Source organism: Eptesicus fuscus, chromosome 24 (assembly GCF_027574615.1).
Source record: "Eptesicus fuscus isolate TK198812 chromosome 24, DD_ASM_mEF_20220401, whole genome shotgun sequence".
NCBI classification, from domain to species: Eukaryota; Metazoa; Chordata; class Mammalia; order Chiroptera; family Vespertilionidae; genus Eptesicus; species Eptesicus fuscus.
Window position 1 is genome coordinate 693612 of NC_072496.1, and position 26418 is coordinate 720029.

Here is a 26418-nt window from a genome sequence, read left to right on the forward strand (position 1 = left end):
GCTGGTTTGTAGGATGGGCACCTACTGTGTGCCGGGTGGTAGGAGGGGCACCTATTGTGTGCTGGTTTGTAGGATGGGCATCTACTGTGTGCCGGGTGGTAGGAGGGGCACCTACTGTGTGCTGGTTTGTAGGAGGGGCACCTACTGTGTGCCGGGTGGTAGGAGCGGCACCTACTATGTGGCGGGAGGGGCACCTACTGTGTGCCGGGTGGTAGGAGGGGCACCTACTGTGTGCCGGGTGGTAGGAGGGGCACCTACTATGTGCTGGTTTGTAGGATGGGCACCTACTGTGTGCCGGGTGGTAGGAGGGGCACCTACTGTGTGCTGGTTTGTAGGATGGGCATCTACTGTGTGCCGGGTGGTAGGAGGGGCACCTACTGTGTGCCGGGTGGTAGGATGGGCACCTACTGTGTGCCGGGTGGTAGGATGGGGCACCTACTGTGTGCCCGGTGGTAGGAGGGGCACCTACTGTGTGCCGGGTGGTAGGATGGGGCACCTACTGTGTGCCGGGTGGTAGGATGGGGCACCTACTGTGTGCCCGGTGGTAGGAGGGGCACCTACTATGTGCCGGGTGGTAGGATGGGCACCTATTATGTGCTGGTTTGTAGGATGGGCACCTACTGTGTGCCGGGTGGTAGGATGGGCACCTACTGTGTGCCGGGTGGTAGGATGGGCACCTACTGTGTGCCGGGTGGTAGGATGGGCACCTACTGTGTGCCGGGTGGTAGGAGCGGCACCTACTGTGTGCCGGGTGGTAGGAGGGGCACCTACTGTGTGCTGGTTTGTAGGAGGGGCACCTACTGTGTGCCGGGTGGTAGGAGGGGCACCTACTGTGTGCCGGGTGGTAGGAGCGGCACCTACTGTGTGCCGGGTGGTAGGAGGGGCACCTATTGTGTGCTGGTTTGTAGGATGGGCATCTACTGTGTGCCGGGTGGTAGGAGGGGCACCTACTGTGTGCCGGGTGGTAGGAGCGGCACCTACTGTGTGCTGGTTTGTAGGAGGGGCACCTACTGTGTGCCGGGTGGTAGGAGGGGCACCTACTGTGTGCCGGGCGATAGGATGGGCACGGGTGTCCTACCAGACATGGCACAGGGAATGGGGAACCGGGACGGCTTTCTTAAGAGGCAGGTTGAGAGCTCGGGTGACAGAGGGAGAACCGGGCACGGGGCGTGCGGCCTCTCACCTTCTCCTCGGCCGTCTCCGCCAGGTGCCGCAGGCGGGAGGTCATGTTCACCAGACTCTGCTCGAACGCCGCCACCAGGTTCGCCTGGAACAAGGACACAGGAGGCCCTGAGGCTGGAGGACGGGGGTGGGGGGTGCGGGGAGACTGACCGGGACGTAGTTTAGCGGATCTCCTGTCTCAGAGCTTCTAGGGGACTTTGAAACGGATCTCCCTGAACGGATGAGGTGCACTCAGCTCCTTCTGGGGGGACCAGCTTCTTTTTTGTTACAATTTTTTATTTTTATTGATTTCAGAGAGGAAGGGAGAGAGAGAGAGAAGCATCCGTGATGAGAGAGAATCATGGATCGGCTGCCTCCTGCACGCCCCCCACTGGGGATTGAGCCCACAACCCCGGGCATGTGCCCTGACCGGGAATCGAACCGTGACCTCCTGGTTCACAGGTCGATGCTCAACCACTGCGCCACGCTGGCCTGGCCGGGCTCCTGCCGGGAACCACGGAACCGCCCCGGGGCCTGGCACCATGCCTCCTGCTGGAGGACAGGCCACGACCTCAGCAAGACTCCTCTCGAAGATGCAGAACCTGTGCCCCCGGGCTGTTGGCTGGTTCTGCTTTAAGCCGAAGGGAACTTCCTGTTCCAGGAGCGATCCGCCCCTGGATTCGTGTCCTTGGCCCTCGCCCAGCCCGACAGCGCGATGGCCGGCAGCCCGACTGTGAGTGAGCAGAACACCAATGTTCTCTCCTCCCTCCCACCAAGAGTCTCCCGGGCGTGAACCTCCTGGGCTGAGCAGGCCCTGACCCCGGCCGCCGCCTCGGGGCGTGGGGTGCAGGGAGGGAGGAGGGGTTTCTCGTGTAGATCACAACTTCTTATAAGTTCCCACGAGCCGAAAAAAGGACTTAATCCGAGCTTCAAGCAAACCAAGCACAACATCTCCATCGAGGGCTCGGGATGCCCGGCCGGCGTGGCTCAGGGGTTGGGCATCCACCTAGGAACCAGGGGGTCAGGGTTCGATTCCCGGTCAGGGCACGTGCCCGGGTTGCGGGCTCCATCCCCAGTGGGGAGCGTGCAGGAGGCAGCCGATCCAGGATTCTCTCTCACCATGGATGTTTCTCTCTCTCCCCCCCTCTCCCTTCCACTCTCTGAAATCCATAAAACATATATTTTAAAAAATAAATGAATCGAAGGCTTGGGGATCAGAGAAGAAAGAGAACGGTCCGTGTGCGAAGGGACGGCTGTTGAAAACAAAACGGGCCGTCACTGGTTTGGCTCCGTGGACAGAGCGTCGGCCTGCGGACTGAAGGGTCCCGGGTTCGATTCCGGTCAAGGGCATGTACCTTGGTTGCGGGCACATCCCCAGTGGGGGGTGTGCAGGAGGCAGCTGATCGATGTTTCTCTCTCATCGATGTTTCTAACTCTCTATCCCTCTCCCTTCCTCTCTGTAAAAATTCAATAAAATACATTTTTTTTAAAAAAAAGAAAAGAAAACGGGAAACATGCGAGGTCCTGGCGAGGCGTCTCCTCCCCGACGCGGAGGGGAGAGCCGGGCCCACAGCTGTGCTCCCCGGGGAGGAAGCAGAGAGGAAGCCAGCGCTTGGACGGCTCCCCGGATCCGGCTCAGCTGGTGTTTACAGCTTCGGGGGAGAAGGAGGCTTATGTTCTCGGCTCGGCCAAGCGACGGCAGCCAGGCCAGCGGGGGGCGGCCTCGGCCCTCCCCGTCTCCAGGGGTGGGGAGACCAGGCCTGAAGGGAGAAGATGCTCGCCTGGCCCGGCCGGGGCGGCTCAGGGGTTGAGCGTCGACCTGTGAACCAGGAGGTCACGGTTCGATTCCCGGTCAAGGGCACAGGCCCGGGTTGAGGGCTCCATCCCCAGTGGGGGGCGTGCAGGAGGCAGCCGGTCCATGATTCCCTCTCATCACGGATGTTTCTCTCTCTCTCTCTCTTTCTCCCTCTCCCTTCCTCTCTGACATCAATAAAAAATTATTAAAAAACCCCAAAAACAATCTCTACGGATTCCTGCCCATGGCCGATGGCTAGGCTGTGCCCAGCTCCACCCAGAACCGCGGATAGCAACCCCTGTTCTTTCTCTGGGGAGTTCCAGGCCATCGGGCACGAACCCCTCCACACGCACCGCTTAGCTGAGGGGCAGAATGGTTCTTTTTTAATATACTTTATTGATTTTTTACGGAGAGGGAGGAAGAGGGATAGAGAGTCAGAAACATCGATGAGAGAGAAACATCGATCAGCTGCCTCCTGCACACCTCCCACTGGGGATGTGCCTGCAACCAAGGTACATGCCCTTGACCGGAATTGAACCCAGGACCCCTCAGCCTGCAGGCTGAGGCTCTATCCACTGAGCCACGTCGGTTAGGGCCAGAATGGTTCTTAATAAAATCGAGACTCCGAGCGGGGGTGGGGGGGGGGGGCCGGGGACGCTCAGGAAAACCCCCCCCCCTTCCTCGAGCCGGGCCCCACTCACGTTGGCGGACAGCTGCGAGGTCAGGGTGGCCACCTTTTCCTGCGAGGACTCCAGCTCGCGCCGGAGCTTTCGGATTTGCTGTGAGAAGGAGGAGAGAGACAGCTTAGGCGGCGGGAGGGGGGGGGCCCGGGGCACGTGGCGTGGAGGGCGTCGGCGAGCGGGACGAGGCTGGGCGCCCTACCTCGGACTGCATCCTCTCCTCAGCCTGGAGAAGGGAGCGCGGAGGAGGGGGGGAGAGAGAGAGAGAGAGCAGGTTACCCAGAGCGGAGGCAGCCAGGCCGCGGCCGGCGGGGACGTGGAGAAGCGAGGCCGAAGCCGCGACGGGGCCGAGACGGCGCCCGGGCCCGGACCCGACACGGGGGCTCGGATCGGGGATTTCTCTGAGGTTCGTGCGCAGCCAGCTCCGTGGGGGCCGGGCAGGGGAAGGACCCTGCCTGACTGGGACTCGGCTCTCTGCCCCCAACGGGAAGGCAGAGCCCAGACTCGCGCTGAGGGATCCAGGGATGGAGGCGCGTGGGAGCCCAGGGCATTGCACACGCGGCAAACTGCACACACGCGGTCAAGGGCACACGCGGTCCAGTGCACACACGGTCAATGGCACATACGCGGTCAAGTGCACACACGGTCAATGGCACACACGGTCAAGGGCACACACGCAGTAAACTGCACACACGCCGTCAAGGGCACACACAGTCAAGTGCACACGCGGTCAAGGGCACACGTGGTCAAGGGCACACGCGGTCAAGGGCACACGCGGTCAAGGGCACACGTGGTCAAAGGCACACACGGTCAAGTGCACACACGTGGTCAAGGGCACACACGCAGTAAACTGCACACACGCGGTCAAGGGCACACACGGTCAATGGCACACGCGGTCAAAGGCACACGCAGTAAACTGCACACATGCGGTCAAGTGCACACATGGTCAAGGGCACACGCGGTCAAGGGCACACGCGGTCAAGGGCACACGTGGTCAAGGGCACACGCGGTCAAGGGCACACGCGGTCAATCGCACACACGTGGTCAATCGCACACACAGTAAACTACACACACATGGTCAAGTGCACACACGGTCAATTGCACACGCAGTACACTGCACACACGCAGTCAAAGTGCACACATGGTCAAGTACACACGCGGTGAAGTGCACACACGCAGTCAAATGCATGTGCGGTCGACTGCACGGGGTGGGGGGCCTCTGGAATGCACCAGGGGACCCCCGTCACCTCCCTTCAAACGCCTCCCGCTCCCCAGGGTGCAGAGCGGGCTCTAGGACCAGGGGCTCTCCAGCCTCAGAGCAGGCGGGAGGGGTGCTGGGTGCTCGGAGGCCAAAGCTGCCAGCCCAGGGCTCCCCCCCCCCCCGGTGCCCAGGCTGCAGGGGGGCGAGGGAGGAAGGAGACGGGGGTGCTCTCACCGAGGAGTACGTGGAGGAGGCGCTGGAGGCCAGGGACAGCACCGAGCCGTGGACTGGAAGAGAAAAGAACGGGGTGTTAACTCAGGCCTCGGGGACCAGGCAGGGACCCCGGCCGGAGCTGGCACTGACGGGCGGGCACCTGGAGCCGACAGAAAGAACAGAACGGGGACCCGGCTGGAACCAGAGCCCCGAGCAGGTCGGGTCTGCTGAGCAGGGCGGCCTCCTCCTTGGGGACACTGCCCGGGGGGAAGGGGGGCGGACCCTGGCTCGGCCGGCTCCGAGGGGGCGCCGGGGCCTAGGAGGGAAAGGGGGTGTTCGCTGCACAGAGCAACCCTGCCCCCTGCCCCGCGCCTCCACTTCCCAGCACGGGGGACGTGCTAGAATCCCGGGGACCCCTCGACAAAAAACAGGCCGGCATGGCTCAGCGGGGAAGCGTTGACCTATGAACCAGGAGGTCAGGGTTCGATTCCCAGTCGGGGCACATGGCCGGGGTGCGGGCTCCATCCCCAGTAGTGGGGCATGCAGGAGGCAGCCGATCCGTGATTCTCTCTCATCGCGGATGTTCCTCTCTCTCCCTCCCTCTCTGAAATCAATACGAGCGTATTAAATGATGTTAAATGAAAATAAAATAAAAATAAAACAAGGAACATCTGGTGCAAAATCCTCGGAGAGAACTGGTGCGAGTCTTCAAGCAATGAAGGCCCCAGGCTGACCCTGAACCCAACACCATGGCAACCATGTCCTGCCTGAGGCGGACTCAGCATCCGTGCAGGAGGCACGCGACGCCTATCTCCTCCCTACGTACTGCCCCGTGTCCCCGCGTGACCCCGTGTCCCCGCGTGACCTCGTGGACCCGCGAGGCTGGAGGCAGACGGCTGCCCGGGGAGGACAGGGCCCTGTCTTCGGAGCCCGTCCCACGCTCACTCCCCTCCCCAGCCCCAAGGTTTCTGGGCCCCCAGACCCTTCTCAGGAGGGCGGGGAGGGTGGGGAGGAAGCGCTGAGATGGCCCTGCGTGACGGGCTGTGAGTCATGTCTGTGGGGCGGCCGTGTGGGCGGTGGCGGGTGGCGGGTGAGGGCCCGGCGGAGCCGGGATGGGCGTGAACCGCGCCGCGTGGAGTCTCACCGTCGTCCGCGGGGTCTCGGAAGGATCCCGACCGGATCATGCCCTTGGGTCTGTCGGCCAGGGACAGGGTGCTCCCCACTGGGGAGCCGCTGTACAGCTCGAAGGCCGCCTCGTGGGTGGGGATGCTGTTCGAGCGAGTGATTCTTGGCGTGGTGGCCGCCGAGGGGCTCACTGGAAGGACAGAGGGGGGGAGGGGGCGGGAGAAGACGCAGGGTCACCGGCGCTCAGGGCCTCGGGGACGGGGCGCCAGGGCTGGCAGGAGGGCGGGGGAGGCGGGAGGAGGGGTGTGCGGGCCAGCGGGGCGGGGGTGGGGGTGGGGGGCACGGGCCCTAACGGACGAGGACCCTGCCGCTGTCTGTGGGACCCGGCTGGAACCAGAGAGCCCTGAGCGGGTCGCCCCGGAGTGGCCCTTCGGCTGGGGGCCCGGCGCTTGTCCCGAAACCTTCACATCCCGCGGATGTGGCCCCAAAACACGGACTCTGTTCACTAACACACACAGGCGGGCGGGCCCGGCCGGCCTGGCTCAGGGGTTGAGCGTCGACCTACGAACCAGGAGGTCAGGGTTCGATTCCCCGTCAGGGCACAGGCCCGGGCTGTGGGCTCCATTCCCCCAGGGGGGGCGTGCAGGAGGCAGCCGGTCCATGATTCTCTCTCATCACCAATGTTTCTCTCTCTCTCTCCCTCTCCCTTCCTCTCTGCAAAACAAAACAAAACAAAAAAAACCACACAGGCGGCTGCAAGGACGGAGACCAGACCAAGAAGACTCAGATCGGAGGGGTGCAAAGAGCCGGCTGGAGAAGGGGCTCAGCCAGGGGGACCCCCTGGGTGCGACGGGGCGGGGCCTCAGACCCCCGCCGCCCCCCCCCCCCCCGCCTGGGTCTAGGTCACCTTCACGCTCAAGCGGCAAGAAGCATGGCCTCCCTGCCCAGCATCCCCCGCGAGACGTCGCCCGAGGGAGCAGGTGCGCGTCAGGGCGGGTGGGGCCCGCTCCCCGCTGCCCCCTGCTGGGGCCACAGCCTCAGGGCTCACCCCACATGGAGCCCCCGTCCCAGCCCCTCAGGTTCTCTCCTGTGCCCCCGGCAGGTGGACGGCCGCCCCTGCACACGGGTCCATGAAGAGCAGGACGGCACATGGCCGGACCCTGCGAGTTCGGACCGATGATCACCGCCCAGCCCGGCCCCTCGGCCGCAGGCAGCATAAACCCGGTTTCCCGGTGTGGCCCCAGGTGCAGATGGGACACGAGCCGGCCCCGCCCGCCCTCCATGGGTCATCCTGCCCCATCTCTGAATCAGAGCCCTTCCTTCTCGCAGGACCAGTGTGGCTCCATGGCTGAGCGTCGACCTAGGAACCAGGAGGTCACAGTTCAATTCCCAGTCAGGGCACATGGCCGGAGTTGCGGGCTCCATCCCCAGTGGGGGGCGTGCAGGAGGCAGCTGATCGGTGATTCTCTCTCATCGTGGATGTTTCTCTCTCTCTCCCTCTCCCTTCCTCTCTGAAATCAATAAAAAATATATTAAAAAAAAAAGAGAGAGCCCTAACCAGTTTGGCTCAGTGGATAGAGCGTCGGCCTGCAGACTGAAGGGTCCCAGGTTCGATTCCGGTCAAGGACATGTACCTTGGTTGCGGGCACATCCCCAGTGGGAGTGTGCAGGAGGCAGCTGATCGATGTTTCTCTCTCATCGATGTTTCTAACTCTCTATCCCTCTCTCTTCCTCTCTGTAAAAAATCAATAAAATTAAAAAATAAAAAAAAAAAAGAGAGAGAATCCTTCCTTCCTGCCTGGCTTCGGAGAGGGTGTGGCCAGCAGGGGTCGGCGGCTCAGCCCTCGGGGCAGGGGTGGTGCTGGGCCAGCCCAGGCCGTGAGGGACCCTGGGCTTCTCCGGGTCTGCAGGCAGATCGCGTCCTTGGTCCTTGGCCCTCAGCCAGCCGTCCCGCCTCCCTCCCTGCAGCCCGACTGACGGGGGCTCCGCCCTGGCAGGGGCCGCCGGCCCTGGGTCTGCGCTTCCCCGGCCTTCGCTCAGACCCCGCAGCTACGAGGACCCCCGGCGCCGGCCCGGGGGCAGCTGGCCGGTCAGGATCTTCTAGCCTTTGTCTCCGTCTCGTTTTGGGTGAACAGACTCGGGCACCGCGAGGCGGCCCCCCGCCCTCCCGCCCCCCGTGCCGGGCGCGAGGCTGCGACACTGACCGACGCTGGTGAGCTGGCCCTTGGCGCTCAGGGACAGGGGCAGTGCGGGCGGCGACGGCAGCTCGGCCTGGTCCTGGGGTGCGGGCGGCCCCCCGATGGTGTGGGAATGTCGCCTCTCCTCCGGCTCCTCCTGGGACTGGAGCTGGTACCTGTCGGACGGAGGCGGCGGGACGCGGTCTGGGCGACGGGCACGTGGGGTCGGGGGGGGGGGCTGGCGTGGAGAAAGGGGAGCGGGGAGGGGCCCCGAGGAGGGAACCACAGCGGGGGTGACTGGGCGAGCTCCCCAGGCCCTCACGAGGGGCTGCAGGACTCCGGGGCCCCTCCGTGGGGCGCCCGGGGGGACCGAGGGGTGGGGATGGGGGCGTCAGAGCTCAGGACAGACCTCCTGGTCCCCGAAGGCCTGGAGCTGCAGGGACAGCGGAACCCCGGCTGTGTCCCGCGGTCACCCCTGCGGACGACCCCGAGGCAGCCCGCTCCCCCCTCGACGCTGAGGGAGGAAAACCCCCGAGCGGCCCTGTGGCAGGACTGGGGTGCCCCGGACACAGGCGAGGGTGTGGCTCCCGGATGCCCGCTTCTTTCTCCTCCGTCCCCAGAGGGAGCACTGGCTGAGGGGGACCCAGGCACTGCAGTGGGGGGCAGGGCGCCAGGACCCCCGCCCCCCCCCGTCATGGCTGGGGCCTGGGGGCGGTCACCAGGAGCCCGGGGGGGTGGGGGCAGGGTTACCTGAGTCCCTTCTTGGGCAGCGTGTTCCGATCCCGCTGGCCGCTGCGGAGGAAAAGCAAGAGACGCGTGTGGGCCCCTCTGAGAGGCTCGGGGCCGGGGCCCTGGGTTCGAGGGACTAGAACACAGACAATCAGAACTGTCGGCCCCGCTATGTCCACCAACAAAGGGAGGCGGCCCCCAAGCTGAGAAATTCCTCTCAATTGTTCAGTGCTTTCCCTCTGATCGGAAAGCGGGGCGTGGGAGCGACCGAGGTCACGCGATGGTGGATGGAACCAGGCCACGATGTCACAGAAGTTATGTCAGAAACGATATCATAGAAATGATGTCATAGGAATGATGTCATAGGAATGATGTCATAAGAATGATGTCATAGAAGTGATGTCATAGAAAGCAAAGGATTTTTGGTGACAGGTCAAGCTAGCTATGTGATTTTTTTTTTTTTTTTTTTGGAGAAAGGGAGGAGGCAGGGAGGGGGAGAGAGAGAGAGAGAGAAGGAGAGAGAGAGAGAGGGAGAGAGAGGAGGGAGGGAGGGAGAGAGAGATATCAACGTGAGAGAGACACATCGATTGGTTGCCTTCCGCACGTGTCCCGGCCAGGGCTGGGGAAACTGCGACCGAGGTACGTGCCCTGGACCGGGAATCGAACCCACGACCCTTCAGTCCTCGGGCCGACACTCTAACCACGGACCTACACCGGGCAGGGCTAGCCGTGGATCTGGGTGAAGTCATCCGAGGTCCGGGGCACCGTTTAAAAACCAAACCACGTCCTGCCTCTCCCTCGGATTTGGGAAGCAGATGGCATGACTTAATGTCGGTTAAAAAAAAACATTCCGGCCCGGGCCGCACGGGTCCGGGGTTGAGCGTCGGCCTAGGAACCAGGAGGTCCCGGGTTCGATTCCCGGTCAGGGCACATGCCCGGCTTGCAGGCTCGATCCCCAGTGTGGGGCGCGCAGGAGGCAGCCGATCCGTGATTCTCCCTCATCCTTGATGCTTCTCTCTCTCTCTGCCTCCCCCTTCTTCTCTGAAATCGGTACAAATATATTTAAAAAAATAATAAAATTGAAAGTGGCCAGGTGGCCGCCACACCTGGGACCTCGCCGCTGACACCTGGGGGAGCCGGGACTCGGGGAGGATTCAGACCGGGCTCCGCCGCCCTCCACCCACCTGTCCACCTGCCCGGCGGCGCGGGGGCTCCCGCTCCAGGCCGGCTCCTCCGCCTCCTCCTCTGCGGGCGCGGCCGGGGGCGCCGCTGGGGCGGGGCTGGGGGCGCTGCTGGCGAAGGCACCGGGCAGGCTCATGGGCATCTGCAGGGACTCCATGCTCCTGTGCAGGCCCGAGAGTTTGGGGTACATGCGGGGCTCCTTGGGGACACTGAAGGCGCTCATGAGCTCCAGGCCCTGGGAGAAGCTGGCGGAGTTGATGTTGAGGATGGGGGCCGGGCTGGGGGTGAAGCAGGACGGGAGGGGGCCCCCGGCGGCCGCCGCGCTGGCCGCGTGCAGCTCGGGGAGCTTCGGGGCGAGGGCGTCGCCGGCCGGCGGCAGGTCCAGGCTGTTGGAGTTGACCTTGTCCAGGTTGGCCAGCGAGGGCGGCTTGACGAAGCTCTTCACGCTGGCCCTGAGGCGGGACGAGAGAAGGAAATGTCTAGAATAAAGGCGTCGGAGGAGCCGGAGGCGGACACGAAGCCGGGGAAGTCCCCGTCCCAGGTCCTTCCCGTCTGGCTTCCTGCTCAGTCTGGAGGCTTATCCCAACGACAGAGGCCAGAAGGAAACCCGATATCTGGCTGGGGACCCCCTCGAGTCTTTTTTTCTTTTTTAAAATATATTTTTATGGATTTCAGAGAGGAAGGGAGAGGGAGAGAGAGAAACATCCAGGATGAGAGGGAATCATGGATCGGCTGCCTCCTGCAACCCTAATCCCTACCCCTACCCCTAACCCCATGCCTTTCACCCTAACTCCTAACCCTAACCCCTAACCCTAATCCTTACTCTAACCCTAACTCTAATCCCTAACCCTACCCCTAACCCCATGCCTTTCACCCTAACTCCTAAGCCTAACCCTAACCCCTAACTCTAATCCTTACTCTAACTCTAACCCTAATGCCTAACCCTAACCCCAACCCTAATACCTACCCCTAACCTTAGCCCTAACCCTAACTCTAACCCCTAACCCTAACCCCTCACCCTAATCCCTAAACCCTAACCTCTAACCCCTAACCCTAACTCTAATCCTTACTCTAACCCTAACTCTAACCCCTAACCCTAACCCCTAACCCTAATCCCTAAACCTCTAACTCCCTAACCCCTCACCCTAACCCCAAACCCTAACCTTAACCCTAACTCTAATCCTTACTCTAACCCTAACTCTAATCCTAACCCTAACCCTAACCCCATGCCTTTCACCCTAACTCCTAAGCCTAACCCTAACCCCTAACTCTAATCCTTACTCTAACTCTAACCCTAACCCTAACCCTACCCCTAAACCTACCCCTAACCTAGCCCTAACCCTAACCCTAATCCCTAAACCTAACCCCTCACCCTAATCCCTAAACTCTAACACCTAACCCCTCACCCTAATCCCTAACCTCTAACCCCTAATTCTAATCCTTACTCTAACCCTCACCCTAACCCCTAACCCTAACCCCTCACCCTAATCCCTAAACCCCAACCTCTAACCCTAATACCTACCCCTAACCTTAACCTTAACCCCTAAGCCTAACTCTAACCCTAATCCCTAACCCCCAACCTCTAACCCGAACCCTAACCCAGAGCACAGAGCCCAGGCCAGGCCTCCCAGCCCAGGGCGTGCGGGGATCTGCGACTGAGTTGGAGCAGAGGGACGGGGGGCGGCGGCCGGGCCGGGCCGGGCCGGTACCTGACGGGGGTCGGCGGCAGCTCGGCCAGCTTGGCGGCCGGCGGGAGGCCGGCCTGGTTCTTGGGCGTCGTCTCCGGGGAGCCGATGCTCTTCAGGGAGATGCTGTCCGCGTCCAGGGCCACGGCCTTGGCCTTGGCCTTCTCCTTCTCCCGGTCGGTCTGATTGACAGGGGCCGGCGCGGCCCGCCCACCGGCCACCTTGGACGGCTCCTTCAGGCGCGAGGGCACGAGGCCCGGCTGCTTGGCGCTGAGCAGGCTGGGGTCGATGCTGCTGCTGACGGGGCGCGGCCCGGCCCGGCCCCCGGTCACGCTCATGGCGCTGGACTTGGCGGGCCGGGGCAGGCTGCGGTACTGGATGGCGGAGCGGGCGCCGGGCGCCAGGAAGCCGGGCTCGGGGCCGTTGGACACGTCCAGGCTGGTCTTGCGCCCGCCCACGGGCTTCACGGGGATGCCCGAGGACTTCTGGATCTTGCCGAGCGTGGCGGAGCCCCCCGGCTGCATGACCGTGGCCGTGCCCGTGGCGGGCGGGGGCTTCTTGTAGCCGAAGGAGCCCGAGGCGGACGGCCGCGCGATGCCCGAGGGCGGCTTCTTGGCGTCGGCCAGGCGGTCCCGGCCCGCGTCCGAGGAGGAGCGCTGCAGGCCCGTGTTCCTCACCGCCAGCTTGCCCTTGTCCGCGGCCTTGCCTTCCGGTTTGCCTGTGAGGCGGGAGGGGCGGGGAGAGCAGGCGGGTCAGTCCACAACACAAACAAGCTTTTTTATAAAAAACTAAATACAGCCCTGACCCGTGTGGCTCAGTGGATAGAGCGTCGGCCTGCGGACTGAAGGGTCCCGGGTTCGATTCCGGTCAAGGGCATGGACCTTGGTTGCGGGCACATCCCCAGTGGGGGGTGTGCAGGAGGCGGCTGATGGATGTTTCTCTCTCATCGACGTTTCTAACTCTATTCCTCTCCCTTCCTCTCTGTAAAGTATCAATAAAATATATTAAAAAACAACCCCACACACCTAAATAAATTTTAATTGATTTCAGAGAGGAAGGGAGAGGGAGGGAGAGAAACATCCATGATGAGAGAGAATCACGGATCGGCTGCCTCCTGCACGCCCCACACTGGGGATCGAGCCCACAACCGGGGCCTGTGCCCTTGGCCGGAATCAAACCCAGGACCCTTCAGTCCACAGGCTGATGCTCTATCCACTGAGCCACACCAGCCAGGGCTTCTTTCCTTTTTTTTTTTTAAGTTTTATTTATTTTTAATTTTTATTTTTTAAAATTTCTTTATTGATTAAGGTGTCACATATTTGTCCTCATCCCCCCATTCCCATCCCCCACCCCTTCTTTCCTTTTTTAAAGAAAAATGCCTGCTTTGATATTATTTTCTCTCTTTTTTAAAAAAAATATTTTTATTGATTTCAGAGAGGAAGGCAGAGGGAGGGAGAAACATCCATGAGGAGAGAGAATCATTGATTGGCTGCCTCCTGCACGCCCCCTACTGGGGATGGAGCCCGCAACCCGGGCCTGTGCCCTTGACTGGAATCGAACTTGAAACCCTTCAGTCCACGGGCCGGCGCTCTATCCACTGAGCCACACCAGCCAGGGCTTCTTTCCTTTTTTAAAGGAAAATGCCTGCTTTGTTATTATTATTATTTCTTTCAATTCCCACCCGAGGAGTGAGGAAGGAGGTTTTCCCCACTGATTTTTTTTAAGAGAAGGAAATGGAGAGGGAGAGATGGAGAGAGAGAGAGAGACACCGACTGGTGGCCTCCCGCTCGCACCCGGACCAGGGCTGGGGACTGAACCAGCGACCGAGCTCTGAGCCCTGGACCGGGAACCGAACCCGCGTCCCGGGTTCCAGCCACCGCGGAGGGGAGGAGCCCCGGGGAGACAGGCCCCTCCCGTCCCGGCCCGTCCCCGGCCCGTCCCCGGCTCACCCGCCACCTTGAGGGCGCTCTGGGCCGTGTGGGTGATGGGGGACGTGACGGCCACGGGCGGGGCCTTGCCCTTCTTCAGGGACCCGGCGTGGCCCAGGCTGATGGGCTTCTTCAGCTCCACGACCTTGGCCGCGTCGTCGCCGCCGCCGCCGCTCTCGGGCCGCTCCCGCCGCCACTTGGAGCCGCCGGGCTCCATCTTCAGGCTCCCGCTGTCGTAGTCCAGCCTCCGGGGCGCCTTCTCCTCCGACTCGCTGAACCAGCTCAGCCCGCTCTCCGCCAGGGAGCGCTTCTCCGAGTCCGTGCGCAGCTGCCGGGGAGACGAGGGCGGCGGGGACGCGCGTCAGGGGACGGAGGGGGGACACCAGGGTGGGTGGCCACGGGGACTCCTATGGCGGCTGGGGGGACTCCTGGCTGCTGGGGGGACTCCTACTGGCTGCTGGGGGGACTCCTATGGCTGCTGGGGGGACCCCTATGGCTGCTGGGGGGACTCCTCTGGCTGCTGGGGGGACTCCTATGGCTGCTGGGGGGACTCCTCTGGCTGCTGGGGGGACCCCTATGGCTGCTGGGGGGACTCCTGGCTGTTGGGGGGACTCCTGGCTGCTGGGGGGACTCCTCTGGCTGTTGGGGGGACTCCTGGCTGCTGGGGGGACCCCTATGGCTGCTGGGGGGACTCCTGGCTGCTGGGGGGACTCCTATGGCTGTTGGGGGGACTCCTGGCTGCTGGGGGGACTCCTGGCTGCTGGGGGGACCCCTATGGCTGCTGGGGGGACTCCTGGCTGCTGGGGGGACTCCTGGCTGCTGGGGGGACTCCTATGGCTGCTGGGGGGACTCCTGGCTGCTGGGGGGACTCCTGGCTGCTGGGGGGACCCCTATGGCTGCTGGGGGGACCCCTCTGGCTGCTGGGGGGACCCCTATGGCTGCTGGGGGGACTCCTACTGGCTGCTGGGGGGACTCCTGGCTGTTGGGGGGACTCCTCTGGCTGTTGGGGGACTCCTGGCTGCTGGGGGGACTCCTATGGTTGCTGGGGGGACTCCTATTGGCTGTTGGGGGGACTCCTCTGGCTGCTGGGGGGACTCCTCTGGCTGCTGGGGGGACTCCTCTGGCTGCTGGGGGGACCCCTATGGCTGCTGGGGGGACTCCTGGCTGCTGGGGGGACCCCTATGGCTGCTGGGGGGACTCCTGGCTGCTGGGGGGACCCCTCTGGCTGCTGGGGGGACTCCTGGCTGCCGGGGGGCCCTGCTCCTCCCGGAGGCTTACGACCACCCAGGGTGCCCACCCACACCTGGGGGTCCAGCAGAAGACACCCCACACATCCGACTTGTTTCTTTTTTTAAAAGATGAGCCCTGGCCGGTGTGGCTCAGAGGGTAGAGCGTCGGCCTGCAGACCAAAGGGTCCCGGGTTCGATTCCGGTCAAGGGCACGGACCTCAGTTGCAGGCTCCTCCCCGGCCCCGGGCCCTGGTCGGGGCGCGTGCAGGAGGCAGCCCATCGATGTGTCTCTCTCACATCGATGTGCTCCCCTCTGTAATTCCCTCTCTTCCGATCTCTCTAAAAATCAATGGGAAGATATCCTCGGGGGAGGATTAAAAAAAAAGAAGAAACATCCCTGATGAGAGAGAATCACTGATCGGCTGCCTCCTGCCCGCCCCCCACTGGGGATGGAGCCCAAAACCCGGGCCTGTGCCCTGACCTGGAATCGAACCCTGACCTCCTGGTTCATAGGTCGAGGCCCAAGCGGGCCGGTTTCTTTTTCTCTCCCGTTGGAATAGCTCCACGTTGGTGTGGGCACGACCTCCGGGCACGGCTCCCCGCCCCCCAAGCAGCGGTCTCAGGTGACTGCGCGGGAACCTGGGGTGCCCCCCTGCCAGCTCGCAAAGGGCGTGGCCGAGGCACCCGGGACCCAGCCCCGCGGGGCGGGCGGGAGGGTGCGCACACCTGCCCCAGGCCCGGCCCCGGCTGCCTCTCCCCGAGGGGCGGGGCCGGGGGTCTGCACACTCACGCACCACGACGGTGGAGCTCCTGCGCGAGGCCGTGGGGGTCGTCGGGAGGGAGTTGAGCGAGGAGCTGGCGTTGAACTCCTCGGAGCTGAGGTTGTCGGAGGCATCGCTGAGGCCACTGCTGATGGAGCTGCTCTCATCCCAGCTGCGGGGGGAGGAGAGAGGTCAGCGGCCGGGGGGAGAGAGAGGCAGGACGCGGGGTTTTCACACACAGACGGGGAGGAAGCTCGGGGGTCAGGCCTGGGTTTGCGGGCAACTCTGCTGCGCGTGACGGAAGCTGCCTCGTCCTTTGGCGACGCCGTTTAGCGAAAGCAGCCGACGGTCTGTTCTGGCAAAAGCAGCCGTTCTGTCCGCTCAACAGAGAGGTGGACGGGGATCAACCTAATTATACAAGCCAAGCCCTGCTCCCTGCAAACCGCTCCCTGCAAACCGCCTCCGTCCTTGTTTTTTAAATCGATGTCAGAGAGGAAGGGAGAGGGAGAGAGAAACATCCGTGATGAGAGAGAGTCATGGATCGGCTGCCTCCTGCACGCCCCACCCTGGGGATCGAGCCCAGCATCTGGGCGTGTGCCCTGACCGGGAATCGAACCCTGACCTCCCGGTTCCTAGGTCGACGGTCTATCCCCTGAGCCACACGGGCCGGGGAATCCTATATAATAAATTAACCTCCACCCAGGGCTGTCGGAACGGCAGATTCCCCCTCTGGCTCTCCTCCCCGCCACCCCCCACCTCCGGGCACGGATGCCACGGTCTTGGGGCCACGCCGGGCGCCGTCTCCTCTGCGGGGCGCGCACGGGGCGGTGCGGAGGCCAGCGCCTCTGGAGGCGGCTCTGTTTGTGTCAACGCGGACCCGTGGCCAGGCCCCGGGCAGGCACACCCTCCCCGCTGGGAACGGCCCGGAGGCTCCGGCAGCTCGTGGCTAGCACTGGCCGCCCTCCCAGGCTGCTCTCCCGCGGTCCCCTCCCCGCGGGCCAGGGCCAGCCATTCCACAGGCGTGAATGGCCCGGGGTGCGGGCGCGCCGTGACCACATGGGGGAAAATCCTGCCACTTCTCCAGGCTCTGGGCAGGGGAGGGGGGTCAGGCTCGGACACGGAGTCGGCCTCCTTGTGTCTGGAATAACCGGGGCCCGGGGAATCAGTAACCAGGGCGCCGGCCGAGGGGTGGCAGGACCCGGCGCCCGCAGCTCCGCACCGTGACACGGGGGCCACGTGCTCCTCCAAGACCCCCGACCGCTCAGCCCGCCAGCGGCCCGGGCCGTGCACCGCGGGACCCCGTGGATGCGACCCTGTCAGCGGCCTCCGCACGGCTTACTGGGACCGCGGTGTGGGGACGGGTAATTGCAGGGTGGTGGGCGCGGACGGAGAGGGGAGGACGCCGGCAGACGTGAGAGGCTGTTTCCGAGCTGCGGCGGCGTCCGGGGCGGGCGGGACGGACGGACGGACGGAGAGAAACAGCAGAACCCTGAGCCCAGACCCCGGCTCCGGCTCCGTAATTAGGACCAACTGTGGGCCAGGAGTGCTGACTCGGCGGCCGCGTGTTTGCCTTCTCTCCGGTTTCAGGGAGTTCCCGCCGCCCCTCCCCCGCCTCTCACAGGGGAGGGATGGGAACCAAGCTCTTTCCTCGCTTTTTCCTTTTTTTTAAAAATACATTTTATTGATTTTTTACAGAGAGGAAGGGAGAGGGATGGAGAGTCAGAAACATCGATGTGAGAGAAACATCGATCAGCTGCCTCCTGCACAGATGTGCCCGCAACCAAGGTACATGCCCTTGACCGGAATCGAACCCGGGACCCTTCAGTCCGCAGACCGACGCTCTATCCACTGAGCAAAACCGGTTTCAGCTCCTTTTTTTTTTTTACAAAAAAATTTTTTTTATTGATTTCAGAGAGGAAGGGAGAGATAGAAACATCCATGATGAGCCCTAACCCCGTGGTCGGCAAACTGCGGCTCGCGAGCCACAGGCGGCTCTTTGGCCCCTGGAGTGTGGCTCTTGCACAAAATACCACGGCCTGGGCGAGTCTATGTTGAAGAAGTGGCGTTAGAAGTTTAAGTTTAACCGGTGTGGCTCAGTGGATAGAGCGTCGGCCTGCGGACTGAAGGGTCCCGGGTTCGATTCCGGTCAAGGGCATGTACCTTGGTTGCGGGCACATCCCCAGTGGGGGGTGTGCAGGAGGCAGCTGATCGATGTTTCTCTCTCATCGATGTTTCCAACTCTCTATCCCTCTCCCTTCCTCTCTGTAAAAAAATCAATAAAATATATTAAGAAAAAAAAAAAAAAAGAAACATCCACGATGAGAGAGAATCATGGACCGGCCGCCTCCTGCACGCCCCCGACTGGGGATGGAGCCCACAACCCCGGCCTGTGCCCTGACCGGGAATCGAACCCTGACCCCCTGGTATTTAGGTCGACGCTCCACCCCTGAGCCCACGCTGGCCGGCCGGGCGCAAACGGACAATTTTTGACAGTATTCACACCATCGTCTCTCGCTCTGAACTAGCCGCTCATCGGGGAAGACAAGGTTTCTCTCTCATCCAGCCTCCGACCCCGGCCAGATCTGGTCACCACACAGGTCACCTCTCTTGCGAACCTCCTCCCACACCCCCCCCACCCCGCACCCCCCGCAAAAAAAAAAAAAAAACAGCCCCTACATTCTTTCCTGATGGAAAGATTTCCAATAACAGCGTGCGCCTAGCCGTTAATAACGCGTTAATAATAGGTCCCGACATGTCCATTACGCGGCCTCGGAGAATACGGCTTTGGCCTGGGGGGGGGAGGGGGGTTGGGGGAGAGGTTTGCGAGTCGCCAGAGGCAGCGGGGACGTCTCCTCGGACACGCACGCGGAGCGCAGGCCTCGGGGAGGGACTTTTCCGTGTCAGCCACACCACGACGTAGCCCTTCCTCGCCTCCCTGCCTCCCTCTCGACCAACCTTACAATTAAACACCCGCGGCGTGGCGCGTGGCCTTCCCTGACGTTTCTAGAGAGCAGGAAGGACGGGGCGGGGGGGCGGGGACAGGGGGGAGGGCCGAAGAAGGCAGCCCTAGAACCGGTTAACCCCCAGCACTTTGTGGTAGGCGGCGACCCGGGCCTGTGTAACTTGTGAGGTTTCCTTTCTTTTTCTTACTTTTTAAAAAATATATATATTTTATTGATTTTTTCCAGAGAGGAAAGGAGAGGGAGAGAGAGTTAGAAACATCGATGAGAGAGAAACATCCATCAGCTGCCTCCTGCACACCCCCTACTGGGGATGTGCCCGCGACCAAGGTACATGCCCTTGACCGGAATCGAACCCGGGACCCTTCAGTCCGCAGGCCGGCGCGCTATCCACTGAGCCACACCGGTGAGGGCGAGGTTTCCTTTCTTGCCAACCGGCCCGTCAACGCTCACGTCCCCCAAACCCTCAGAATAAGGATACTCATGCCCGGCTGGCGTGGCTCAGGGGTGGAGCGTCGACCCAGGAACCAGGAGGTCAGGGTTCGATTCCCCGTCAGGGCACACGCCCGGGGTTGTGGGGCTCCATCCCCAGCCGGGGGGGGGGGGGGGGGGGACGTGCCGGAGGCGGCCGATCCATGATCCTCTCTCATCGTGGATGTTTCTGTCTCTCTCTCTCTCCATCCCTCTGCCTTCCTCCCTGAGATCAATAAAAAAAAGAAAAGAAAAAGGAAGAAATCGCACGGAAGAGGAGCTGGCTCGTGCCTTTGATCTAGGTCTCGGGGAAGGCGGGCTCGCCCCTCTCACCCCGGGGGGCGGGGGGCGGGGGGCAGGGTCAGCGACCTGGTCCCGGTGGGCCCTGCCCCTTTTAGAGGCCCCTCGCGCCTTCCTCTTCATCTCGAAATTAACTGCCCCCTCAGCTCCGCTCCTTCGTTCATGGGTGGACGAGCCCGGTGCGGCCGAGAAGGTGTCCCCTCCGGGGCACCGAGGGCTGAATAGCACATTGTGCCTGGGGTCAAAGGTCGGCATCCGAGGGACACCCGCCCGGCCCCGTAAAAGACCTTCCTCCCCCCTCTCCCTCTCTCTCTCTCTCTTTACGGGGGCCTCCCATGCATGGGAGACGGGGCCCATCTCCCACCCACTGCAAAGCCTCGGACAAAAAGAAGGAGAACAAAAAGGCATCTTAACGCCGAACCCCCGAGTGGCTGCCGGCAACGATCTCACCGGAGGAAAAACAACGAACGCCAGGCAGGTGTTCAAGGTAAAAAAAAAAAAACAACCAAAAAAAAAAAACACAAAAAAGGAAACACTCCCTGCCCCCGGCAGGACATCCTGGCCACGAAGGGTGAACGGAGGGGAAAAAAAATATCAGGGAACCGAACGGATGTGGACGCCCCGCCCCCGCCGGCCTGTGGACTGGAGGGTCCAGGGTTCGATTCCGGCCAAGGGCACGCAGGCTGGATCCCCGGCCCGGGTCAGGGGCGCGTGCGGGAGGCAACCCATCGACGTGTGTCTCTCTCTCATCGATGTTTCTCTCTCTCTTTCTCTCTCTCTGCCTTTCCCCCTTCCCTTCCACTCTCTCTGCAAAATCATTTGGAGGAAAAACAAAAAAAGTCCTCGGGTGAGAAGGAACAAAAATGAATAAGTAAGCGTATTCACGAGCAGAAACAAATACAGACATAAATTATAAAAGACAAAAATGGACTTGGAGTCTGGCTGGGTGGACGCCTAGCCTCCCCACAGGACACCGGCCCTTCCCCAAGCTCGGCCCGCCCCCTCCCGTCCCCCAGGCTGGGAGGGAGGGAGAACCGTCTTTGTGATCTGAAAAGAGGTATCTTGCGGGGCAGGGGGTGAGGGGGGTGGGCAGGGAGGGTTGAGAACAGCGGGACGGACTGGCTAGGAACCGACGCTGAGTCCCTGAGTTCTAAGGCTTGACGATCCGTGTGGGGGCTTTTGGCCTAATCCTTAAAGAAGTTAAAAAAAAAAAAACCAGGAAGACTGAAATGAAAATAAAAGAGAAAGTTCATCCAAATCCCACCGTCTTGTTTCTGGGGAAGGTGCCTCAGGCTACAGACAGCAACACAAACACGTCTCCCCGTCAGTCCGTCCGTCCGCTGCGTGCGCTCCTAACCCCCCCTCCTTGGCTTAGAAGGGGCCTGGCAGCGCCCCCCTGTCCCCCCCGCCCCCCAGCTTCCGGGTGAAAGCTGCTGAAAACCTATTTTTAAACATCACGCCGTCGAGGGATCCGCAGGATCAAACCTCATCGTGCAGGTCGGTCCTGGAGGAGGATTTAGAATAAGCCCCGGGCAGACGTGCCGAGCCCCGGGCATGAGCCTCACGCGTGTGCGGGAGCGCGGGTTCGGTTTTACGCGGCCGCTCTGTTTCAGGAGCTGCGACCGGACCGGCGCCAAAGAGCTCGCGGGGACACGGCACCGGGCACCTGCGGTCCGTCCAACCCGGGCCGTCCCGTAAGTCGAGCGAGAAGCAGCTGGGTTTGGCGCAGCCGTCCCCAGCGTCTGGTCCTATCACAGGCCGCTTCTGTCCCCGGCCTGGATGGAGCCCTCTGCCCGGGCCTGGATGGAGCCCTCTGTCCGGCCTGGATGGAGCCCTCTGTCCGGCCTGGATGGAGCCCTCTGTCCGGCCTGGATGGAGCCCTCTGTCCCCGGCCTGGATGGAGCCCTCTGTCCGGCCTGGATGGAGCCCTCTGTCCGGGCCTGGATGGAGCCCTCTGTCCCCGGCCTGGATGGAGCCCTCTGTCCCCGGCCTGGATGGAGCCCTCTGCCCGGGCCTGGATGGAGCCCTCTGCCCGGGCCTGGATGGAGCCCTCTGCCCGGGCCTGGATGGAGCCCTCTGTCCGGGCCTGGATGGAGCCCTCTGTCCGGGCCTGGATGGAGCCCTCTGTCCCCGGCCTGGATGGAGCCCTCTGTCCGGCCCTGGATGGAGCCCTCTGTCCGGCCTGGATGGAGCCCTCTGTCCCCGGCCTGGATGGAGCCCTCTGTCCGGGCCTGGATGGAGCCCTCTGTCCGGGCCTGGATGGAGCCCTCTGTCCGGGCCTGGATGGAGCCCTCTGTCCGGGCCTGGATGGAGCCCTCTGTCCCCGGCCTGGATGGAGCCCTCTGTCCGGGCCTGGATGGAGCCCTCTGTCCGGGCCTGGATGGAGCCCTCTGTCCCCGGCCTGGATGGAGCCCTCTGACCGGGCCTGGATGGAGCCCTCTGCCCGGCCTGGATGGAGCCCTCTGTCCGGGCCTGGATGGAGACCTCTGTCCGGGCCTGGATGGAACCCTCTGTCCCCGGCCTGGATGGAACCCTCTGTCCCCGGCCTGGATGGAGCCCTCTGTCCCCGGCCTGGATGGAGCCCTCTGTCCGGGCCTGGATGGAGCCCTCTGTCCGGGCCTGGATGGAGCCCTCTGTCCGGGCCTGGATGGAGCCCTCTGTCCGGGCCTGGATGGAACCCTCTGTCCCCGGCCTGGATGGAGCCCTCTGTCCCCGGCCTGGATGGAGCCCTGTCCGGCCTGGATGGAGCCCTCTGTCCGGGCCTGGATGGAGCCCTCTGTCCCCGGCCTGGATGGAGCCCTCTGTCCGGGCCTGGATGGAGCCCTCTGTCCCCGGCCTGGATGGAGCCCTCTGTCCCCGGCCTGGATGGAGCCCTCTGTCCCCGGCCTGGATGGAGCCCTCTGTCCCCGGCCTGGATGGAGCCCTCTGTCCGGGCCTGGATGGAGCCCTCTGTCCGGGCCTGGATGGAGCCCTCTGTCCCCGGCCTGGATGGAGCCCTCTGTCCGGGCCTGGATGGAGCCCTCTGTCCGGGCCTGGATGGAGCCCTCTGTCCCCGGCCTGGATGGAGCCCTCTGTCCGGGCCTGGATGGAGCCCTCTGTCCCGGGCCTGGATGGAGCCCTCTGTCCGGGCCTGGATGGAGCCCTCTGTCCCCGGCCTGGATGGAGCCCTCTGTCCCCGGCCTGGATGGAGCCCTCTGTCCCCGGCCTGGATGGAGCCCTCTGTCCCCGGCCTGGATGGAGCCCTCTGTCCGGGCCTGGATGGAGCCCTCTGTCCGGCCTGGATGGAGCCCTCTGTCCCCGGCCTGGATGGAGCCCTCTGTCCCCGGCCTGGATGGAGCCCTCTGTCCGGGCCTGGATGGAGCCCTCTGTCCGGGCCTGGATGGAGCCCTCTGTCCCCGGCCTGGATGGAGCCCTCTGTCCCCGGCCTGGATGGAGCCCTCTGTCCCGGGCCTGGATGGAGCCCTCTGTCCGGGCCTGGATGGAGCCCTCTGTCCGGCCTGGATGGAGCCCTCTGTCCGGGCCTGGATGGAGCCCTCTGTCCGGGCCTGGATGGAGCCCTCTGTCCCCGGCCTGGATGGAGCCCTCTGTCCGGGCCTGGATGGAGCCCTCTGTCCCCGGCCTGGATGGAGCCCTCTGTCCGGGCCTGGATGGAGCCCTCTGTCCGGCCTGGATGGAGCCCTCTGTCCGGGCCTGGATGGAGCCCTCTGTCCCCGGCCTGGATGGAGCCCTCTGTCCGGCCTGGATGGAGCCCTCTGTCCGGCCTGGATGGAGCCCTCTGTCCCTGGATGGAGCCCTCTGTTCCCGGCCTGGATGGAGCCCTCTGTCCGGGCCTGGATGGAGCCCTCTGTCCGGGCCTGGATGGAGCCCTCTGTCCGGGCCTGGATGGAGCCCTCTGTCCCCGGGCCTGGATGGAGCCCTCTGTCCGGCCTGGATGGAGCCCTCTGTCCCCGGCCTGGATGGAGCCCTCTGTCCCAGCCTGGATGGAGCCCTCTGTCCCCGGGGGCCTCTGAGGGATGAGCAGGTCTTATTCCCCCCGCCCCCAGGCGCTCTGGACAGCCTAGATGCCTGCACCCCATTTCCTGCCTAGAGGATACAGGAGGATGAGCAGGAGAGAGGGGTCTCCAGTGGCGACCAGACCAGAAACTCTGGAGGCAGCCTCCTGGGACGGGTGCAGAAGTCCAGGGCATGGGGTGCGGGAAGTCGGCTGCTTCAGGCGAGTGGAGGGACCGAGCGCTGATCCCAGCTCAGCTCACCCAAAGCTGGTCATGGAGAGACTCGGGGGGCAATGAAGCCATCCACCCCGACACCTCACACCTCCAGCGGCCTCCTGGGGCGCTGAAAGGAAGCCTGCGCCTTCAGGGAGGGGGTCTCTTTGACCGCTCCCCCCCCCGCCCCCCGTGGGCCCCAGACGTCCTTTTTACAGGGAGGGTTAGCGCTGCCCCCAGAGGAAGGCCTGGGCTGAGCCGTGTCCTCTCTGAGGCCTGAAGCCTCATTTTACATTTTATAGCCGACCCCGGGCAATTGGAGGGCTGACCTCCACTTTAACAACGTCCCTGCCGACTGCCAACAACCCTGAGCATCCGGCCTGGAAGGGAAGGGAAGGGAAGGGAAGCACAGGCCCACCGGGGCCCCACCCCCAGGCGAAGGCAGGGTAGGTGTCATTCAGCCTGTAAAGGGCTCCGGCAGGCAGGTCCCCACCTGGGCGCACCTGCCCAGGGGCCTGTTTCCGGTAAGGAGCCGGGTGATTGGCCCCAGGACAGGCACAGTGCAAAGCCTGGGTCTCCTGGGGTGGGGTGGGGCGGGGCGGGGCGGGGAGGAGCAGGGGAAGGGGGTGGGGAGAAACCCATTCATCCGAAATGGTGGCCTAACCTAGACAAGGCTGCCTGGGAAGGAAGGTGTGATGGGCTGGGAAAGGGGGTGGGGTGGGGGAGTGGGGGGCAGGGAGAGCGGGGGGGGGGGGGCGGCGGGGGGAGTACAGCCCATGGTAACTTCCCTTGGGCACCCCCAGTTTGATCTGAAGGAGGTTCTGGCTGCAGACGTGGGGAGGTCGAGAATGGCCCCCTCTCTCCACCTTCTCCAGGGCCGGCTGACTCAGGGCTCAGCTCTGGATGGATCTCACTAAAAGTAAGACCCTCCCCCGCCCCCCAACCCCGCAGAAGTCCCTAAATAAACCTATTCTCGGCCCACAAACTGGTTCCCCTCGAAGACACCCCAGACTGACTCCCAGGGTCCCACGTCCCATTCCAGAGGGGGCCGCAGCCCTAGCCGGTGTGGCTCAGTGGACAGAGCACCGGCCCGAGGACCGAAGGGTCCCGGGTTCGATTCCGGTCAAGGGCACGTCCCCCGGTTGCAGGCTCAATCCCCAGCCCCAGGTCGGGGTGCATGTGGGAGGCAGCGCCCGGATGTGTCTCTCCCACGTCCACGTTTCTCTCTCTATCTCCCTTCTTTCCACGCTCTCTAAAAAAATCAACGCGGACGCGTCCTGGGGTGAGGATTCACAAAACAAACACAGAGGGTGCTGCCATCTGGCCTACTGGGTGGGGACAGACAGTCGGGGCCAGCAGGACTCCGGCTTCCAAGGAACTCCCCCTCCCGGGCCGGGCCCAATTCTCCGGCTCCCACGTGGGGCCTGGGAGAGACCTGGGCCCCCTTCAAGGGAGCCTGGAGCGGGGCGACCGACCAGGTGCCAGCCTGGGCTCCTGAGGGGTGAGCGGTCCAAGCCCCATTCACTCCCTCACCCCACTTCCCGCAGCCACAGGCGGGGCAGACCCAGGCCAGAGGAGGGAGGGTGGGCACTGGGGTGCAAGGAAGCTCCCAGAAAAACCAGGAAGCCACAGCCCTCTTCTTCCTCAGGCCGCAGGGACCCCTCATCCCCTACTCCATGGGGAGCCTTGTGCAAAGTCCTCACCTCTCAGGGCTGGTCTGCCGTCCCCCCACAGGGCACCCCAACCCTCCCAGGTCCCCCCATCCCTTCCCAGAGCCCATTCCCAGGCCCACTCCCTCTCGGAAGGATTCCACCGGGGGTGGGGGGGGGTCACAAACCCAACACCACGCCCCTCAGGTCTCCCCTTCTCCCCGCCACCTCCTCGTTTCAGCCCAGGAGGCGCCCAGAGCTTCCGGGGTGAGGGGAGCCATCGCTGAGAGGGGTCAGCAGGGGCTGCACCCCCTCCTGGAGATCGCCGGGTCCCCAGCACCCCCCACGCCCTGCCGGCAGCCCTCCAAGTTCCATCAAGTTGTGCCATTGTCTCAGCTCCGTCCCCGGCTCCGGGGAGTCCCAGCGAGGCCTCGCCTTCCCGCTCCCCGATCCGCCCGGAGCGCCCCCCCCCGCCCCCCCACACCGACCCCGTCCCCCAATGCCCCAGCCTCGTGCACGCACCTGGGAGGCCGCGGCCCCCCTAGCCCCAGCCCCAGGTCCGAGGCGATCCCCCTCCCCCCAGGCTGCAGCCGCGGGGGCGCAGGGGGGGGAGGTCCAGGTGGGGGGGCTGCAAACCCGACCCCCCAGGACCGGGTGCCGGTGGGCGCGCGGGGCTCACCTGCGGGGGAGGCGCAGGGCCCTCCGCGCCCGGGGCGGGGGCAGGTGCAGCATCTTCCCGGCTCCGGCCATTTTCGGGGGGCGCCCGGCCCCGAACCCCCGTGCCCGAGCCCGCGCGCCGGGGACCGAGGTGAGCGCCGGCCACGCGGAGGCCGAAGCCAAGCCCGGCCGGCCCCGCCCCCTCGGCCCCGCCCCGCCCCGCCGCCCTTAAAGGCACAGCGCCCCGTTTCCTTCTCTCTGGCTCCACCCCGGGCCCACGGCGTGCGGGCCCTTTAACGCCCGGGCAGGT

The 26418-nt window shown here is 63.8% G+C and overlaps 1 protein-coding gene across 4 annotated transcripts in view; it reads right to left on the reverse strand.

The window, feature by feature from the left end:
• Positions 1–26418, reverse strand: part of NAV1 (neuron navigator 1) — a 112129-nt gene that overhangs the window by 14062 nt on the left and 71649 nt on the right. The window contains exons 7-17 of one of the 4 annotated variants that reach the window (XM_054713133.1): positions 15900–16038; positions 13898–14204; positions 11973–12666; positions 10266–10715; positions 9103–9144; positions 8380–8528; positions 6195–6365; positions 5072–5124; positions 3839–3862; positions 3658–3735; positions 1184–1267 (exon numbers count right to left, since the gene is read on the reverse strand). In XM_054713133.1, the coding sequence (XP_054569108.1) occupies positions 1184–1267; positions 3658–3735; positions 3839–3862; positions 5072–5124; positions 6195–6365; positions 8380–8528; positions 9103–9144; positions 10266–10715; positions 11973–12666; positions 13898–14204; positions 15900–16038 (2191 nt within the window). The remainder of the gene's footprint in view (positions 1–1183; positions 1268–3657; positions 3736–3838; positions 3863–5071; positions 5125–6194; positions 6366–8379; positions 8529–9102; positions 9145–10265; positions 10716–11972; positions 12667–13897; positions 14205–15899; positions 16039–26418) is intronic. The other 3 variants (XM_054713134.1, XM_054713132.1, XM_054713135.1) reach the window with 3 other exon arrangements.